Source organism: Copadichromis virginalis, linkage group LG20, assembly GCF_057382275.1.
Source record: "Copadichromis virginalis isolate Kocher_CV1m ecotype Utaka linkage group LG20, C_Virginalis_male_GT1.1, whole genome shotgun sequence".
Lineage (NCBI taxonomy): Eukaryota > Metazoa > Chordata > Actinopteri > Cichliformes > Cichlidae > Copadichromis > Copadichromis virginalis.
In genome coordinates, this window is record NC_140637.1 from 28675224 (window position 1) to 28696573 (window position 21350).

General features: G+C 42.5%; 1 protein-coding gene across 4 annotated transcripts in view; it reads right to left on the bottom strand.

Moving 5' to 3' along the window:
• plekhg5b (pleckstrin homology domain containing, family G (with RhoGef domain) member 5b) overlaps positions 1-21350 on the bottom strand; it is a 77063-nt gene that overhangs the window by 14173 nt on the left and 41540 nt on the right. For all 4 annotated transcript variants that reach the window (XM_085443215.1, XM_085443214.1, XM_085443216.1 and 1 more), the window contains 6 exons: positions 11718-11859; positions 10726-10825; positions 10431-10491; positions 10068-10159; positions 9840-9976; positions 7784-7950 (listed from right to left, as the gene is read on the bottom strand). In XM_085443215.1, coding sequence (XP_085299341.1) covers positions 7784-7950; positions 9840-9976; positions 10068-10159; positions 10431-10491; positions 10726-10825; positions 11718-11859 — 699 coding nt within the window. The remainder of the gene's footprint in view (positions 1-7783; positions 7951-9839; positions 9977-10067; positions 10160-10430; positions 10492-10725; positions 10826-11717; positions 11860-21350) is intronic.

A 21350-nucleotide genomic window follows, 5' to 3' on the forward strand; every position in this document is an offset into this window, starting at 1 on the left:
TTTTGGCCTTTTGTTAGCTACAGCAATTCCAGAGTATTTTCCCAGCAACCCGTCTGTTATGAAACAACATTATCAACTGTGGCGGCATGGCGAATACCAGACTGTTACTCTTACAATCCCCAAATTCCACCAGCACGTCAAGTGTGCCACTAGGGGTGACAAGATTCTGGACAAAGTTTATTCCAACATCAAAATGGGCTACAGGGCCAGACCTTTGCCACATCTGGGTCAGTCTGACCACTTGTCACTGTTTCTAATCCCTGCATATGCCCCCCTCAAGAAAACTGCTCTTACCATCACAAAGAATATTACCATATGGCCAGAGGGTGCCTCTCAGCAGCTGCAGGACTGTTTTGACAGGACTAACTGGGATATCTTTGAACATCAGGACTTGGAAATGTTCACAGACGGTGTCCTCTGCTATATAAAACACTGCATAGACACTGTTACAGCAGTCAAACGGATCCGGGCTTATCCCAACCAAAAGCCCTGGATGACCCGGGAGGTCAGGCAGCTGCTGAAGGAGAGGAACATTGCGTTCAGGTCTGGCAACAGGGATTACTACACCACAGCCCGATCCAACCTGAAGAGAGGCATCAGAGAGGCAAAGGGGGACTATAGGAGGAGGATCGAGGACCATTTGAAGAGTAATACCAGCCGGCAGGTGTGGCAAGGCATCCAGCACCTAACCAACTATAAGATCAATCTCGGAGCTGCGGACGGTGACCTGGAGCTGGCAGAGGAGCTGAATATCTTCTTTGCCCGCTTTGAGACCAGGGTACCGGAGGTATTGGAGCCACAGCAGCAACACGCCACCCATAGCAGCACCACCCTCACCCTGGAAGAGCACGAGGTGAGGCGCATGCTGCAGGCTGTTAACCCGAGAAAGGCGGCGGGTCCTGATGGTGTGCCAGGTCGAATATTGAGGGATTGTGCAGGACAGCTGGCTGGGATCTTCACCAGGATTTTCAACAAATCCCTCGCACAGGCGACTGTCCCACTCTGCCTGAAGTCCTCCACCATAGTCCCCTTGCCTAAGAAGCCCCACATCACCGGCCTGAATGACTACAGACCGGTGGCACTCACCCCAGTGGTAATGAAATGCTTTGAGAAGCTGGTCCGCAGACACATCACAGCAGCCCTGCCCCGCAGCCTGGATCCACACCAGTTTGCCTACAGAGTCTCCACACACTCAATATAAAACTGTCACAATATCTAAAGTCAGCAAACGCAACATGAGGCAGTGTAGTGGTTTACACATTCGCCTAACAAGCCCCTGGTTTGATCCCAGGAGGAGACGCAAATCCCTACAAACCAAGAATCTGACAAGTTAAACTACTCTTTTAAACTACTCTCTTATTCACAAGGGCGAGCCCTTGTGAATAAGAGAGCTGCTTTCTCGAAACTCAAAGCCTCTGATGATTAAAAACTGAGAACAGAAATGTAGTATGAGACAACGTGTGTCCAGCACATACAAGTATTAGTATTAATATTAATAAAATAAAGTATTTCAATGTGTTAATTACATTTTTTTTTCTGCAAAACTATGGTAGAAATGCAATTTTTGTATGCCATAATGGATGCACAAAGGATATCTTTGAAATCCAAACTAGGATGCTGGTTTATATTTTGGATCGCTGCATCAATCATTTTCTTTTCTTAATAATTAGTCATCAGGCTGTGATGTGTTAAAGAATTATACAAAGAATTATAAAGCTCTAAAAACGTTGCTTTACACAGTTTTTTTCCAATAGTGTCAGCCTTGCAGACTATGATAATTGCAGCTGTGGCTGCAAGCACAGAAGCCCGACACATCAGCTGTTCAAATATTATGTTTATGGAGCTCAGCCACTCAGGAGAGAGTTAAAGGACGCATTGCCTTAAAGGGAGAGGAGATAAATCGACTTAAGACAGTGAATAAACTGAGCTGCACCAAAGCGCACTACACAATAAATCAGGATTATTTTGATCTGTGAATCGTGTAAAACTACTCTAATAGAAGCTGGTAACAAAAACACATAGCTGGTCATGAGCATAACAGGTTTCAAAACATCAAGTTTCACCAAAAATATTTACAAAGAGAAGCTAAACGTGTCAAATCTTAAATGAAAAGTGCTCGGATGTGGGACTGGTACATAAATTTCACCAGAAGCTCAGTGCCAGCTTTTTCTCCAGCTTTTTCTTCTGTGTCACAAAAGGATTACCAAATGTTTTTCCTAACGTGAGGGCAGAGTGCATTATGGGAGGCCAGAGCCCTAAAACACATATGGAGGATCCATTACCCAACACCAGCTCCCTTTGAAAGCTAACACAATCCAACTGCAAACTGTAAACCGAACCCCGACACTGGATTTGCGACCTCTTGATAAAAGAATAGTGTTTAAAGTTGAAAGATTTTTGAATTCTTTTATTCAGCCTGAATCACACCCAGTCAGAGGAGCAAGGCAAACTACCAGAGGTCAGCCGCTTCTGTGTTGTATTTACAGTTCTATGGCAACAAATGGACTTTATATTACAACGGTGAGAACACTAATCAGAGTTATCATCATCAATCATGTTTTTCTGACAGTGACAAGGTCCTGGAACATGGCTGCCTTATCTTTATGAGAGCTGTAAAAGTGAAAGATCTCAGGTTCTGTTGTAGGGAAAAGGGAAAACAAGCTTGTGACTCTGACTTTGCATCTCGAAGCTTCTGTTTAACAGTGAGAGAAACATTTAAACATCTTTTAAGTTTTCTTTTTGCTCAATTTTGATATCAATCTGGGCACTAACCCTTGGGATTAATAAGGTCACCTTACCAAATAAATGGGGAAGGGTCTCAGCTTCCAGAGATTTGAACTTAATAAAATTATGTAACTACAGTTGATCAACAAATAAACAAACAAACAACCCTTATAAACACAAATGAATTAGCTGGACCTCAGGTCTTCTGCAGGTCAGAAGGCACCCTTAATCAAAGGGGATGTGGTGCAAAAGGTACAAAGGACGAAATAACTGGCAAATGGTGCAATTAAGTGCATCGCAGAGGTTGCATACAGGGCTATATGGAAACTATCAGCAGGGCTGGATTGCATCTTTCATAATCAGCATCATAAAACAATCATTCTCGATCACGAAAGCTATTTCTAGCCTATCATAAAAGTGCCAGGAACCATAATATAGGAACCATGTGATAATAAACATGAAACGCCTCATTTAGACAAAAGGGTTAATTCTGTCGAGAAGGGACAGGGTTTGGCCACAAGCTGATGTCGTTCCACACTCAGATATGCGTGCGTTGAACAGTTAGTGCCAAAACTGCTATCATAGAGACACAAAGACGCTCCTCAGTGCTCAAACAAAGTTCCAAGCTACAGCTGACATAAAATACGGGCCACTAACCAAAGTGAATCACAGGGTTTCTTCCCTTTCTTCTAAATCATTAAACTGGCTTCCCATTTCCAGAAAATAGAACCCGTGATGCCGTGTCAGAACTGTTAGGAAAGATGAGGAAATGCTGACCACTCTGTTGCATCATTGTGTTTTAGCATTTGGGAAATGAGGAAACCAGTTCATGCAAATCTGAAACTGATTTCTCAGCATTCCTGCTAAATATAAGATTTCAGTTTCTCAGCAGGCTGGCGTCAGCTTCGCCATATTGTTCCTTTGATAATGCATCGAATGGCATCATTGTGGTTTTGCCAGGTCTAAAAATGTCTGAACAACATTTTTCTCAGAACTGTATATATTACAATTTTCAGCATCAGTGTTACCGTTACACGTGTGCAGGTGATACAGTGATAAACCCCCATATCAACACAACTAGATGGCCATCCACCTTCACCACCTTTGCTCTTTAGCCCACAGGTCGTGGCGCCCGTGATTTCTAAAAACCTCGGTCTATTTTACACCAGCTTGGACCCAGATAAGATGATCTTGTTTATACACTTTTTTTCTCTGCATAGTGAAGTCTGAACTGTGAACTCTAGGTACACCAAGAATTTGTGTTCACTGACAATGCTTTTCAGATGTGCTTCTGACGCCATTCAGGGATTTCCATTACAGACTCAGGTCTGTTTTTAATTTGAAAGTTCTGCCCAAGGGGCTGAAGGTCAGAGTCATTCAGGGTCAGTTTTCATTTTTGTCCCTCATGTGAAAGGTTTTCCTTTTGGTACCTATTATAAAATATAAATAAAGAAATTCCCATATAGTCATGCCGATTAAAAAAAACAAACTTTTTCTAAAGTTTCTAAACACTTTTTCCACTACTCAAGAGGAGTGTCTTAACATTTTGAGATAAACTACTGTGTCTTCTGGTAGAGCTATGCACTTTACTGCCACCATGAGGACTGCACTGGGGTTGTCACTCTCATTACTCTTTCAAATTCAGCGTAAATAAGGCCGACGAGCATGAGCCAGCACTGTGGGTACTGAAGCTCAGTAGTAAGAGTCCTGTAAAGAACGCAAAATATTCCACTGTGCAACAGGTCAGACTGTATGACTAAAACTGGGTTCCTGAGCAACCTCCAGTGTTTATTTCACAGCTTGATGACTCGTCTTCATGACTTACCTTCACAGATTACCCATAAAACGCTTTAACCAAGCCTCTACCCGTTCTGCTGCCCAAGGCAACAATGACATCTGCTCACAGCGCGTATACGAACACACACAATCAAACTCGACGTGCCGACTTGCCTCTGGGATGATTAGCAACCAATGTTTGACGGAACTTAAATGACATCTGACAAAGCAAAACTGACTGAACTTGAGAAAACTACAAATGTAAACTACAGTACAAGTAGTATGTGACAAATCTTACTACACTGGTTCAGGATATGGGGTTACTCTCAACCAGTACACAAAGACATGCTACTAGACTGGAAAGTGATGACCACATTATGGGAAAACTTGAATATCTGCTTATAACAAACAAGCAAACACGACAATACAAGTCACCACTCATACTATGTTGTTCAGAACATCAGTCAAAGCAATGTTATGGAGAGACTGCTTATAATAAGTTTTTTTTTCTAAATAGCATCATCTAGAAAATCTTATTTAATTGCAACCAGATACTGCACCAGCTGATGCTGATTACAGTTTCAGTCATACAGACATATACAGAAATATCTGATCAGCCAATCACATGGCAGCAACTCAACGCACAAAAACAAGTGCAACTTTTCTGAAAATTCCTTGTTGATGCCAGAGGCCAGCAGGATGACCAAACTGAGCTGATCAAGTATTGAGAGTAAATCAAATAACCGCTCGTTACAAGAAAGGTAAGTAAGTAAGTAAAATTTATTTATATAGCGCTTTTCACAGATTTAAAAAAAAAAAAAAAAAAAAAAAAATCACAAAGTGCTTTAGAACACAGGAAATGGAAATATAAAACAATATAACAGTAAATAAAACAGCAAATAAAACAATATAAAACTATAAAAACAGCATAAGAGGAAATTAATCAAATGCTTTTCTAAATAAAAAGGTCTTCAGCTGTTTTTTAAAAGAATCAATGGAGTCCGTGCAGCGAAGAGACAGTGGAAGAGAATTCCACAACCGCGGTGCCACAGTCTGAAAGGCCCGATCACCACGAGTTTTAAAACGAGTGGGCGGTACCACCAGCAGTCTCTGATCTAATGACCTTAAAGCCCGAGAAGATGAATGTGGTTTCAGCAGGTCAGATAAATATTGAGGAGCTTGACCATGTAGGGCCCTAAAGGTTAGAACTAAAATTTAACAGTGAAGGGAGGCCAAAACTTGAGTGATATGAGATCCTCTCTTTGGTCGTAAGCACCGGGAATCTTCCCACATCCAAGAAGCTAATCTTCGGTACCTTCTCAGTCGCACCTGGACACCGGCCCTGGTTCCCCTACTTCTTCTTTTCTTCGTGTTAAATCCCACCGATATGTACGGTAACATGCACTCAGGTGAGGAACACACAAAGGGTGGAGGGAAAAATTTCCTGTAATTGTCCCAGCTGTCAAAGTAGCTCTCCATTGAATCTTTGATATACAACAGTGTGCCCCAATCATAAGTATTGGTGGCAGAGACAAAATCAAAACACAGGACGGTAAAAATAATATTGCAAGTGACAATAGCGGCCAGTATAAAACTATATCAGCGAGCTGTACTAACGGCACAAGCGGCAAAGCCAAACACAGGCGCCATCTTGCTTCAACCACTCCCCGAGGTGCGAGTGAAGCTGAATCAGCTTCAGTCCGCACCAAGTGCCACTCCCGTCAGCTAAGAACAGGATAGTGAGGCAAAAATTCACACAGGCTCACCAAAGTGGCACAGTTTGGTACCAATTGAAATACTACCTGATCATTGTTGCTGATCATGTCCATCCCTTTATGACCACAGTGCATCCATTCTGCTGATGGCTGCTTCCAACATTGTAACACAACATGTCGCAAAACTCAAATCATGTGAAACTACTACACTAGCAAAGTGTACCTAATAAAGTAGCCAGTGTGTATATCTTAATATACTTATAATTTTCAGACTATTGGCCAGACAAAATAGGCCACTGACCTCTCACCCAAACAACCTTTTTTCTTTTAAAAGTGTCATTCGTGACTGTCACATCCACTCAAGGCATTCCCACATTTTTAAGCAGCGTCTGCATGCAATCACAGTTTAACACAATTCAGCTCTTTATGGGATTTGGGGACCTTTACTCTTCTCTGCAGAAGCTCCAGACAGAACGTGTTGGTACTTGTCTTTTAAGAACAAGACCCTTAATTGATGATCAGTCAGCTCTAAATTCAGAACAAGACAAGCTTTCCAAACAGAGACATGGAGCTAAGCTAATTTGCAACAGACAGTTGTTTCACGTGGCAAAAATCTGTGGTTGCAATTAGAAATAATAGCCTGACTTTGCCTGAAATGAAAAGCCCATTGTTTCAAAAAATCCAAAAGGTTCAGGGAGAAAAATCTGCTACTGTTATTGTGAAGTATATCGAAAGTTTGGGACATGTCACAACATTGCACGGGTGGGTGTTTAGTGAGCAGCGTCGCTATCTGATTACATTATATTGCGTTCTGGGAAGCTGTTAGGAACATTTTTCATGATTTTTTACAGACTAAACAGTGTTTCAAGCAATAATCAAAAACATTTCACAGATTAAGGGAGGATTAGATACAGTGCCAGTGCTAAAGCCTGACTAATGTCTATTTGTGCTAAAAATCAAAGTTTGCATGCTGAAAACTGTTTCGAGAGCTACAGCGAGCACATTATTTGCCACAACTTGAACCCGATGACCGTCTGCACCATTTCCAAGCTGCGTGTTTGGCAGCCAAGTGGATCGGGATCCTGCAAGCCTCTATTGGCCTTTTAGCATCACTCATCAGTAACAAAACAGGCGCTTCCTGGTGCTGCAGGAAGAGCTGAAGTATAGCAGAGAGAGTTCCTGAGTGACTCATCATCATGTGAGATTCAAAGGTTCAGTCGGCAGTACGACGCGGCATGCACATGCATGCGTGTGTGCTCATAGATGCACGAAGAGCTGGCAGAAGATTTGAGTCTGGCAGAAGGCTCAAATAGATGCCCAAGATTCTGCAGTGCCGATAACGCTAATGGAAGACAATGAGGTCATAATGAGATCATGATGAGATACTAGGAGGAGGAGCCCATGGACAACAGAAACAGGTGATATGGAAAATGATAAAGCTTGTGGCGCAAAAACAAAACCAAAAAAAGGATGAAGGGCGTGTCTATGTGCAAAGTGTTGTTCACAGAGGTGGTGTTCGAATCTAATCGTTTTCAAAAATTTACCCGTTTGTCCCAAACGTAACTCACCAACAGATCTATGCTTTCGCGGCGTCCGAGAGATCCATGCTCCACCTTCTCACTGCCTGGCGCGAGGATGTAGGGGCTCTGGACTCCAGGCGGCTTCATGTTGGGCAGGCTGAGAGACCGCAAGTCCTTCACGCCCTGCTCCACCTTCAGCTCATCGCCTGGCCGAGCTACACACACACACAAAAAAAAAAAAAAAAAAAAAAAAAAAAAAAAAGGTCAAGCTGTGTGGAAGAAATACTGGAAAAGTCTTAAGTCATTATTTATCTTTTATAGCAGAAAAAATGCCAAAGAGTTTTCTCTTCAAACTGACTTTTGTTCTGAGTTTGGACTTTTTTTGAACTCCGACCAGCACCCAACAGAATGGGGTGTGATGGTTTTTCTTACATTTTTGCAGCCTCTTAAAAACACAGTAGACGGGTTAATACAAATCGAATGTTGGGCTTAAATTAAACCTGCAGTGGTGTGTTTTTGGGTCACTTTGGGGCAATGGAAACTTCTCACCTTTCAGGTAAATATCTTAGAAATCATGCAACAAAAACAAATATCCCTGGTGAAAGTGCTCACTTAAAGAGAAAACCTAAAACTAGTTCTAACTAAATTCATGTTAAAACTCAGGAGAGACCATGATTTAACTTCAAGTGTTTACAGGACCAGAACAGACTAGAGCAGAACAACATAGATTCTCAGACTTCATGCGACCGAACAGCTGTGAACTGTTTACCTTTGACCTCTGTATATTTTTGAGACTGTATGTAACTCCAGTCTGTGGTCAAGAGGTGAGAGAGTGGGAGGGGACAATTTCAAAGAAGAGCAATTACTCGTGGTACTGGATCTCATTATGAGCGGCTCTAATGGGCCTTTCATCTAAAAGCGAAACAGTGGAGAAGGAGCCATTTCACCCAGTTTCCACCCTGGAAAAAATTAGGGAAAGTCTAAAGACTCATATCGCTGTTTAGTCAGTGAAATTAGTGAGAATTTTCATGAGACTTTTGGAACAAGATTGAACAGATCAGTGACACATTTTCCACGTGTAGTTTTAATCACTAGTATATTACAAAAGACGCAGTCCACTCCTTTTTCCTGCTTGTCAGAAACACGGGTGTGAGAGGAAACTGGCCAGCCTCATTCGTCTCGATTAACCATTGTTAAAGAGGCACAGAGGTAAGAACAGTGCAACGTCTAAAATGCTGCTGCCGAGGACGAGACTGCTCGGTTTCTAGGAAAAACAACAAAAGCTCCACTTTTCCTGTGGGTCATTTCATTGTGCTATTGAAATTGATTTAAAGAGGTTTCTTACAGTCTTTTTTTTGTCCAGCAACTGAATAACTGACCAAAAAAATATCCTAAACAAGCTGCGGACCTGCAGTTATGTCAGCTATTTTAAAGAAGAGAGGAAATAATTTGATTTGTTGATGAGATTTGCATGATCTTTATTTGTTTTACCGAATCTCATGCGATCAGCTCATGAATTTGAGACAAAATTCAATAGTCATTTACAGGTGAAGGGCTGCAAAATGCATCAAAAGAAGGCATTTTCTGCAATTAAAGGGGAGACATTTGGCAACATTTGACTTTGTTCTGCTTATTATTGGGTTATTACAAAAAATAAATCAACCTGGGACAAAATTTTTACTGATTAGGATTTTAAAAGTATTGTACATGATGTATTTTGGTTGCTTCAGTCATATCACAGTGAAATAAAGCTTCTGCGTCTTTATGGGAAACGTATACTCAGGATTCGTGTGAGGGGGTCACAGGAAATATGATGTAGAAAAATTACAGTATTGCTCTTTTGGCCTCTGTCGTGCTGATGATTATTCTTCACTGCTCTTCCTGAACCTTCATCTGCCCTTAAACTCGCTCTGTGTTCAGGCCAGTTTCTCTTTGTAATAAAACACAGCCATAAATTTTAGTCTTGCATATCTAAAAAGATTTCATTGCTGAGAAGTTGTTTCATCTTCTGCAACAGTCGACAGCGATAAATCAGCCACAAGTGCTATTTGTACGAATCGTGACTCATAATTTGACATCAACTTAAGTACTTGTTTGGTTTTACCTTTCACTTTGAGGTAGTGTCCTCCAAAACGGTAGGCCTCGAAGTTGAGGGACAGTGGCGTGTTAGACTGATCGAGGAACAAGACCACCCGGGACAACTCAATGCCATTCCTTTCAAACACAGGACCTAGAACCTCTCTGGTAAGACGTGACGAAGAGAAATAAAATGTAACTATCATATAAACTGTTTTTAAAAACTTCTTAATTCAGTTTTTAACACAATGCTCACCGCAGTGTCTTCTTTTTCATAGCAGGTACAATTTCTGTTTTTATGTCCACATTGAGGTCAAACTTGAGGCTGAAGCACTCCTTACTGGGGTCCTGCAGGAAGAACAGAGGGACTGTGAGTTTACACAGGTGGGACGGGCTGTCCGGCTGTATGCAGGCTCTCAGCAGAGCCACAGGGGGGCTCCTTCATACTACACTGCCTGGCTCAGACAAAGAACAGCCTAGAAGGTGCTATCACGCCATATCTTGGTACAGAGAAAAATGGCAGCTGCTGTATTTAACAACTCTTTGTCTATATCATATAATCTTCCTGGATTCCTTCCAAGAACACAGCATGGGTTAAAGTGTTTGCATGACATCTTACATCAGTGTGTCGTCTCCGTGGTTTCTTTTTCACCAGTTTCATCCCCACTGTTTTACGCTCCCTGCAAAACAGTCAAACACATCATCACCCCTAACATGAAGCAGCACTTCAAAAAAGCCCAACATATGAGAAAGTGCCGTCTTCATCTGTCTGCATCACAAATTTTAATGAGATCTGACAGGCGACATGCTTTATGGCTCCAATTTATCCTATAGCATGCAGGGAATAAGAGAGGAAAAGAGGCAAGCAGGAGGAAAACTGGAACACTGGTATGACATAACAGAGGGTTACTGACCCACGGTCACTGCTCCCTTCATCCTCTTCCTCCAGGTCCGAGGGGGGGCTGGTCCGTGGGGGACAGGAGCGTGTGGATACGTTCCGAGCCAGGATGGAGGCTAAAGGTTAACAAATCACAGCAGTCATTCTCTGTGTTGTTTCACAACTAAGTTAACCTTTATTGTAACAAATTTTAATTTGCATTGTTAATAAACAGATAAGTGGTAGTTAATTCAACTTTTCTTAAAAGTTATTTACTGCAAAAGAATGAAAAGATCATTTTTCTGGTTTGTACAGGACTGTCTGGATGATTATTGTAAAATTCTGCTCTCAGTCTATGTAAATGGTAACAGTTTTTACTTCAGATATAGAACAAAAACATAGCATCCTTCGACAAACAAGGAAGTTCAGTGACAGTTACCTGCAGTTCCTGCATTTCCACTACATCGTGGTTTCTTTTTGCAAAGACATAAAACCAAACGAAACAAATCCCTACACTATAGATCACATAAATCACTGTTGTAACTTATTCATTCTTCCATTCACAGCATGTGTTAAAAACAATACAGATTCTCTTTTATATGGGCACGTTGCTCGGCCGTACATTTAAGGATGCATCCCTACAAATGTCCATTCAGTTCAATTTTATTTATATAGTGCCAAATCAGAACAACAGTTGCCTCAAGGTGCTTTGTACTGGGGTTGCACAGTTTCTACAAAATAACTGACTGGAACTTTGCTGGCACGATTGAAGCCAAAACTGTCTGCATAGAGTGGAAGACAAATTTTTACTTCAATAAAAGTAACAACGCTCACTCAAATTACAAAATGTGCAAATGTGGAATTTCGCGACAAACGCACGTTGAGCTGTGCAAGAGGAAAATGATTTACACGATCTGCCTTATTTAGACAATAACAACAACTCTGAGTCCTTGACATTTACGCAGCGATGGCCTGCAGCGTCATCCTGCTCAGGGAGGGATACCAAATAAAGAAATCATGCAAGTCTACCTTGAGGTTGCAAGTCAAATCGGGGGTGCCGGTCAAAGTGCATGTTGTCTGAATTCTCTGAATGGCAGCGTGAGTCACATGACTCACACAGGTGGAGGGGGCTTTTGCTATTCAGGTCTTGACAGTCTGGGTGGTGACAAACCTAAACACAGAAAGCAAAAGAGGGGGAAAAGAGAAAGTCAGAACAAAATAACTGCCAAGGACATAAAGTGTCTGCATTAAAATACAAAAACAATTTAAATGACTCAGTCAAAGTAAAAAGGGCAAAACAGTCACACACACTTGGAATAAACAGCTCCCTGCCTGACTATTGTTTCAGTTACAATTAAAATGACCACAGAAGCTGTTGTGGGCATTCCTGCGGTTTGGTGACTCCCACCTTCCCACCATCTGTCCCTCAGCGGCATGACAACTAATTGAGTTAAAGTCAGTTTTACAGCACGTGTGCTGACATAGGACCAGCTTGCCCTGACCTAATCCTTACTGGTATCCCCAGAGGTGAAGCAACAAAACTGACCGCAGGTCAGCAACCGCAACACTTCCAGGCCAGAGAGCTCAAGAAGCTCCATAGCTGATGCAACATGCAGCAGAAGGCTGCAGGATTAAAGGATCTCCTGGCCCAGACATATACACCCACCCCATGTCAACAATGGGCGGCGAAGCACTGGGGGAGCTCTCCGTGTACACCTCCTCACTCCACCCTGTGTCCCTCTCACCATCACCCACACCCGGCTCAGGAAGCGTGAATGTATGGGGAGATACAATGGAAGTCCCGCTAATGTACTTCCTGTCATTGTTTCCATGTACTCATGAGGAGCAGTGTGTCTGTGCAAGTGTGTGTAAATATGTGTGTATGTGCACAGCAGTGATTTGAGCACAAGCTAGACAGACTAGCTGATATGTAAACAACTATAGAAGGCAAGCGGTAGATGCCATACCCATTACATGAGCCTATTTTAGGCAATAATATGCACAAAAACAATACATCAATAAAGAAAGGAGTTTAAGAGGACAAAATAGACTCAGATTTAAGTACAATGTTCCCAGGCTTGGCGCTGTAGCCTTACATTGTGCAGATGGGACCTGAACTCTTTGAAAGTTGGCTCCATATCCAGATCAGCGGACACTGAAGACCCCAGTAAACATTCAACGTGCCCCCTCTTTGGTCTGCTAATTCACAGTGCAGCCCTGTCAACCCACACTGACAAGCTGCCTTATTAATCCCCTCCTCTCAATGTCTAGCCAGATATAATCGCAGATTTTAAGGAGCAGATCGCAGAGCTGCAGGAGGACAGAAAGGGGGGAGGAAGGGAGTGAGCGGTAGGGTTAAGGAAGGGTGAGGAGTCCCGGTGAAGATATAAAGGCGAGGCAGGAAGAAAAAATAAAAAAGGTCCATCCAGAAGCTTTTCAGAAGTACAAAGCCCCCTAATCTTGCAGCCTAATTGGTGCCTGTGCTCTGTCAAAGCCATCTGACGGTCCTGCAGAGATTAAACAGCCCCATAAGCCAGGGTCTTCTTCTCATTTTCCTCTCCCCAGCTCTGTCGTTTCTGTCCTCTGCCACCACCATCATAGACTCCTCCCTTCCTCCGATGCACTCATGGTCACTGTACCCAGACACAGCTTCAACCAGAGAAGATTTAAATAGAGACTACAGCGAGAAAAAGAGCAGTGAAGTTAATGAGAGAATGGCCTTTTGTACTGTAGTGAACAGACATGAGATTAAACAGCAATTCCAGTTAATTACAACTTGATTTTTATAGTTTGGGTTATCATATTGCAGATAGTCAAGCAGGTGTGTTGCTAAAGTTACAGACAGAAATGATGGTCATACCCATGAATAAAAGATTTCAGATCTAAAAACGCAGACATGGGTGCTGATATTCATATTAAAAGTCATCACATGAGCACTATTCAGTGATAAACATCGTGTAAATGGACCGACCTAGTTAGCAAATAGCCGTATCAGCAAGCATTGCTCACTTTGTGGTGACTGAGGTAAAGGAGGACTAAAAGAACAGCCAGAATCTGGGTTAGAACATTTCTCAATAACCACAGTCGATGACGTTCTGTAACTTGCAGGTACAGATAACTGCTGTGTCTCACATCTGACTCACTGACCTCACCTCACCACTCAACAGCTAGAAATAAGTGATAGAAAGTTGTTAAAACATCACATGCTTATGCTTCTCTGAAGTGAATGTCAGTGCACATACACGTGCGCATTTTTGAACAGCAGCGTCAAATATCTCATCACACAGAGATGCTAAGTTCTCCATGAAGTGTGGAGACGCAAAGAGAACCACACCAGAGAAATACAAGCAAATCAGAAGCCATATTTAGACAATAAGATAGGTAGGCCCTCCACGCTATCAAGTCAGGGCGTTCACATTCCTGCAGGAACTAAAGCAGCTGGAAAAAAAAAAAAATCGGATGCTTTAGCCAAGATAAATGGTCCATCATAGGATGAACTAATGCCTCTCCTGGTGAACCAAAAAGAACCAACTGTTTAAAAAGTCAAATACACCTAGAAAAGCCTGTAATCTCACAGTCATCACAAGATAGATTTAGCTATCAGAGCTATGTAGATTTTTGCAATACTGAACATTCCTATCGGACAGTTATTCAGGTACAGCCTGACTTTTACGAAGCATTTCTGGATACGGATCAAAATGGAAAAAGGTGGAGGAGGGTACAAATGAAGTTGGAGGTGGCGGTGTGAGACAGCTGACAGGAAGCCGCGCATGCCTCGGACGGTGAACGTATGAGTGAGTGCGTGCGAGACAACATGTGTCATATGAGTGCGTCGCGTGAGTCCCCTGCGTGCCTGCTCTCAGATCTGCCCGGATTAGTGGGGTAGTTTGGGGCGGCATGACTGCAGATGAAAACGCTGAAAACACAAACACACACAGCCCCAGCTTCGCCCCTTACCCAACAGCTGAGAATACACACACAGGCCCCAGCAGCGGCCCCTTGACTTGGCTTACCAGATCCGATGCCACGTGGCACGCGCTTATGCATCCTTGCTTTCACACATCCTGCAGCTTGCCAATTCTCCCCACATGCATAATTGAACGCACAAATACAGGCATGCCTGCTCAAAAATTGTGTCATCGATGAGCCGCACAGCAGTTGTTCAGCTGTAATAAAGCTGTTTTTGTTTGAAAGAAGATGACTCGAGTCTCCTGAGGTGAATCAGGATTACCTCAACACAGTCGTCCATGCAGGGACACACAGTGAGGCTATATCCACACACATACATGACAGCTGAGGATTATTTTATTAAAGAAAAATTGCTTTACAGAACATTAGGCTACTTCACACAGTGACCTTAATGACATTACAGTGGGGAATGGTTATCTTAAGTTTAAATTCAAATTTCTTAAACATGATTTATAATTAAAAGATGAAACTTGTGGGTTTGGAGCCACATCAGCCAGGCAGTTTAATTTGGCTGCGAGCTCCTCACCACCACCACCACCAATAATTTTGGTATCCTGAGGACAATTTTATATAAGTGCGGACAGCTTGCCACATCCTCACAAGCTGGTAATAACGCTTAGTGCATCATATAATTCCCCACACAGAGAGAAAGGCAGCAGACCCAGATTACAGATCTGAGTGGGTGTGATACGAGGCCCATCCATCACAGGGCTGCTTTAAAGACAATCTGCTCAGTAATGCAAAAAGCCAAAGCTACACTCCTGCCTGTCTGCAACCTGACTTCAGTTCCCCCTCAAACCTTACTCAGCCTTCCTCCGGAACAGCTTGTCCTGCCAGAGAACACCTAGCGCTTATGTAATAGCACGCATCACTGTGTGCGCTTGCATCACGTTAAAGTTGAAGAAGAGCAACGAGATATGGTTCCTCTCTGTGTGGTCTGAAAGAAGAGGGGGAAAAAGACTAATCCTAGTTTTGTTCTGTAAGTGTCATTAGGAGGTAGAGTTTGATGGGAATTTATCAGCTATTCAGAAATGCTGAAAACTAAACCAATCTTACATTATAAATACAAAAAAAGAAGAGTTACTTATTAGGTTGATAAGCTTAAAACTTGATAGAAGACTACACCAGTCTATCCGATTCATCTACAAAAACACACAAATCAGTGATTATCAGTGGTGCTAGAGTGATTTTTGTTTTTAATCACAGACCCTGGCCCAGTGTAACCCTGTTCAGGAATGTTTCATCCACTGCACAGTAGACAGCCCCGGATGGTTTGAATCGAAAGAGCTCAGAGAGGACACGTGCGCTGCTATAACCAAATGTCCTGTACGTTTGCCAAATCAGTCAGTTCTTCTTCATGTGCGGTGTCCCGGCGCTTGTAAAATCACAAGTACTGATTTAAGTCGCTGAAAGTACAGATTTAATCCCACCCTTATTGTCGCCTGTCAGAGTTGACACCACACTTCAAAAGCGTTGAGCCAGCAAGTTGGGCTTTGTGCTTTGTCAGAATTGTTCTCACACAATGCGTTTTATTCTTACAAGGGAATCCTGTTTAAAATGTCTCATCGGCTGGTTTCGGATGCATACGTCTTGGTAACTTAAAGAGCAGCGCACAGGCGAGCTTCACCAGGGGAACCATGCATGACTGTCTTCAAGCATTCCTTGAGGCAGCCTCAAACAGGCTAGACCCAGTACAGACACAAGTTCAGAAGGAGTGCATTAACCCCGAGGCAAAAGCGAAACATTTTTGTAACATAATAGGAATTTGTTACAAATAATAGGAAGTTGTGTTTTCTGATATTTTTCAATTGAAAGCAGGAGCACCGGTAACAGCTTCAAGAAGACATTTGGTAGACACCCAGAAGAAGAAATAAAAAGGAGACCCGTTATGCTTTTATTTTTTGTCATATATGCTTTTACAGGGCTAACACATGTGTTAGCCTTGGGTCTACGTGTTAGCCCTGCGACAGACTGGAGACCTGTCCAGGGTGTACCCTGCCTCTCGCCCTAAAACAGCTGGGATAGGCTCCAGCACCCACCACAACCCTGAAAAGGATAAGCAGAAGTGAATGGATGGATGGATATGCTTTTACAGTGGCGGATGCTCATATTAAAAATGGCCACAAACATTTGTTTTCAGGCAGTTTTTTTCCCCACTCTTGGCTCCGTCAAAGAGAAGGGATATTTCTAACATGCTTATCTCACACACACACAGCTCCGGCTATGGGCAGAAATCCTCGTCCCACCTGCTATTCAAACCATCTGTTGACGAGGCGCAGCCAATCAAAATAAAGCTGACTGAAAGCAGCAGTTTTTCTGGCATGCCACACATCAGATGACAGAAAAAAGTTCACACCCTACACCACACAACTTTTAGAAATCATTAAATACAGTTTTAGGTTTTATTTTTTTTGTTTCATCCTTTCTTTTCCCTCTTGTCATTGATGTCCCAGCTGCAGTGGCTTTATGTGGAAATACAACTTAAATGGCTTGTTTCAGTCAGTGGATGAACTGAGAGGGGCAGTATCTTAATGTGTTTAAGAATAAATCGACTGAGCTGGGAATATAAAAAGGATATAATAATAAGTCCCCTTTAATAAATGTTGTTTTACTTTTAGAGTGTGTGTATATTCCAGGGTGGATATGGACAGATGGGTTTATGTAATACATGTAAACGTTCTGCATCTGAGAGAAAAACATAGCTCCAAAAGGAATAAAACATATTTTTTCATTGCCTATTCCTACACAACACTCTTCTACTGCACCGACAGACATGGCTGTATGTAACAGTGGTGCCCACACCCATAGAACAAACTCAACTCCCTATCATTGTTCAAAGTGGTTGTCATCAACCACCCCCCACCCCAGCCTGTCCACCACCACACACACACACACACACACACACACACACACACACACACACACACACACACACACACACACACTATAGAGAACATGGAATCAAAGGTAGCCTGAATCAACACAAAACACTGTATGCTTCATATTGAGTATAATGCATAACACTGTTTGTTTAAGTTGAATGTATAGTTCGAGGTCAAGCTTCTGTCAGACAGTGAAGGAGCTCACTGCACTCCAGTGTTTGTTGAGATTGCAGGTGACATCTATGTGCAGTGTGTTTAATTACACTCGCCAACTTTGATGCTTACCATCGTTCCACTCCCACAGAAGAAGCTGTGTTAAGGTCCTGTCTTGACATGCACGCATTGACTGATTTGGCAGCTGGTCGAGATTCTCCTCCGCAGTCAGTTATTTTAGCCTCAACACCGCTGCTCATCAGTTATGGAGCTGGTCTGGATAATCCTGCTACAAGTCAACCTCTCACCTTCTTCCAGCTGTGAACACCCTCACACTCCTGCCCCCCCTTTTACAAAAACACGGAAGGAAAAATGCTCGAGTGCATCTCAATAAGCACACCTACGCACACAAATGATTGGTTAGCAGCACCAGACCAGCAATAGTCATGCACAGTCTTGTTCGAATACTGCGACTGCATTTAAGTCAGTTAAACATCCAGACAGACTTTGGTCAGATGAACTCACACAGTCTAAAACATCAAACTAATTAAAGGTAACTCAGACACAAGAACACATCACCCGTGGTTCATAGTCTAAGGCTTAAAGGCAGATAACCACTGTCTGATTTTTTTATAGTCAAATACACTTATGTACTAATGTTTGACCTGTCTGCATAAATACAAGACACTACACAAACACAAGTGTACTTTCTCTGGGAAATGAAGTACATGGAGCTGCTGTACTTCAAACAAGCAGTTATTACATAATCTGAATCCTCTGCTGCTACTATGAGGGGATCCACTGGTTAATCAAAGATAACAGACTTGCCCCCTTTGTGGAACGGGTCACTGCAAATTAAAAAGTTTTTCTAAAGGATCATTTTATCCTGCTCCCATCTACAGAGCAAGATGGTGTGAATAAGTCGACTGAACACCTATGGGAGATTTGGGAGCACTGGTTTATAATAGTTTCACTATTATCAAAACATCAAATGAGGAAAAATAGTGCTCCATCCCTCCCGTAGGGTTTGTGAGCCTGGAAAGGGAATCTGTGAGATCACCTATTGGGGAGGTCACCTATTGGTTTGTGAAGTCGTGCCTCTAAAACTCAACTGGAGCATTTCAGCCATTGTCATCTGCACCAGAGACTGAGGCAGAGGTGGATCTTTTTATCAAGCTGCGTTTCTTTTTCAGTACCTTTGTCTTAAGAGCCCCCTTTCATTGTCCTCTCGGGACTAAAGCACGCAGCCCCATAGGGCCTCCCTGTGTATGCTGGAGTGGGCCTACTTTCCTAAACATTACAGAGTTGCCATTAGCTGTGGCCCGGTAGGTGGGATTGAAAACAGCACAGAGTAAGGCTGCAGGAGATCAAAGAGGTAGCCTGGGCAGGCCAGGCCCACGTCTGATTTATTTTTCAATAAATAAACAATGCATCTGTTGAGGAGTGCCATTGGAGAGCCCCGCCGCCGCTGCTGCTGCTCCTTGGCTCGCTTTCTTCTGCTGCCATCTGTCCTCTGGCTAAGCAAAGGGGGCGGAGGAGGATAGCCAGGCCCCCGTTTTTTACTGCGGCCCTTATGCAACACGACTGTCTGCCTGTCTGCACGCCTGTTCCTCATTAAGAGACTCTCCCTCACCGTGGTACAGTACAGTGCTGACGCCTTGCACACATATGGATTTACTCAAACAGAGGCACTTGTTGTGTTACATCTTTCCAAGAGAGAGCCCAAGTGTGTGTGTGTGTGTGAGAAAGAGAGAGCAAGAGCGAAACCGTGTGTTCACCAAACTTATGTATACTCATAAAAAGGCCGACAGTGGTAAATTCTGGTGATGGTACTCATTCATTAAACAAAGATCAAGTGCAAGCAGGAGAAGCAGTTAACAAGGGATGATGTCATTCAAAGGCAAGTGGAAATAAAACAATAAAAGCAAAGATATACAGCCTAATGACCCCTACATGACATACTGCCGATTTAACCAGTGGACAGGTAAGAAGTGATCATTTATACTTTTACTGTGTTTGCAGTTTTACTACTTAAAACTAGTAACTGCCAGCAAATCAGCTGAATCATTTTTAATTCAGTTAACTGAAATTTTATCGGATGTAAGGACTTAGCTTCTCCATGCCAACATTTTTAGGCACTTTTAAAAACCAGACACCTGGCAAGGGTTTTCATCCACAGCAGAAAAGTTGAAGGTCACTTTAGGATCTTTGGATGGATGTTCAGAAATTCTGTTTGCAATCCTTTTGAGAACAATGACACATTTTATAGAAAGGTTATGCGATTTCTAAAATGGTGATGGAAAAAAAGGGCCTTTTCTTCTTTTCTTTTTTTTAGATGTTGTAAAATACTATAAATAGTAGAAGACATCTATAGCTGCATGTTTCTGGGAAGAAGTAAAAGTTCTCATCAGCCGAAAGTCCCTGTAGGAGCAATAACGAATTAGCCTGTTCTCATTCCCAGAGCATCTGATACTGCCATTTTGTCAAACTCATGCTAGGATCTATGCAATGAGGCACTGGTTTCATAGCAGAAGTGGGAAGGATCTCACCCCTAACTAGCATGCAGACACTCATAAAAGGAACCCTTGGCAGCACATTTAAGCTGGCCCAAAGTACTGATATTATGAAACACAGTATTTAGTTCCTAAATCTAACCAACCAGTGAAAGTGAAAGCAAAAGCAAATTACTATCCAGTGAGGGAAAATAAAAAGGATCAATGTGACATGATATGCCAACTCCTTCCTGACATACTAAGGAAATACCCTGCCGACATCTTCTAAATAGGAGTTTATTTGGCACTCTTTAAAATGAGACACTTATGTACGCCTCTGACATTCACACTGCCATTGGAAAATCTTTTGCAGATCTTTGTTACATCAAAGATTTCTAAGAAAATAAAGAAATGTTAACTCCCGCTGTTTGTGTATAGCACTCTGTCTTCGGGGCGATATAGACCAATTTGGAGTGGACGTCACGGTTACGACACTGCAGTTGCTTGGGCGGCGGAATAAAAGTAAAACAAACATGGCAAGATTCTCAGAATAAGAACTGGACATAAGACAGAAATGGCAAAAATCATCTAGAATGCAATGAAAAGGAAAAATGCGGTGCTTGAGCAAAAAGTGGGGTAAACCCAGTGTACTGCAGGGTCAACACAGAGAGACACAATCACACCTATGATCAATTTAGAATCACCAGTTTATTTACCAAGCATGTCTTTGGACACTGGGACGAGTGCTTGGAAAAAACATGCAAACTCCACCTTTAAACCAAATGGTTCACCTTGCGATATCGAACATTGTTCTCGTAAGAGCTCCATTAACAATGAAGTAAACAGTTTATTCAGTTTATCTTACGTTTGAGATAAAACTCGGAGTGCAGGCACAACAATCAACTGCAGGAATATGAAATGTTTGCTCAGCTATGGCAAGTACAGCAGATCTCGGATGAAGCAGGAAGTCTGTCTGTAAACTGTAGTGGGTGTTTACACCAGAGAGTTTGGGTAATCACTTTAACGTGTTTTCTCTTCAAAATAAGCTTGTATGATCATCTCGCTGACGTGCCCCCCCCCTCCACTTTCACCACAAACTTTGTTTTGTCAATGCTCTTGTGTCAGATCGCCAGTTAGATTGATAAATAAAGTCTAAATTAAGCTGA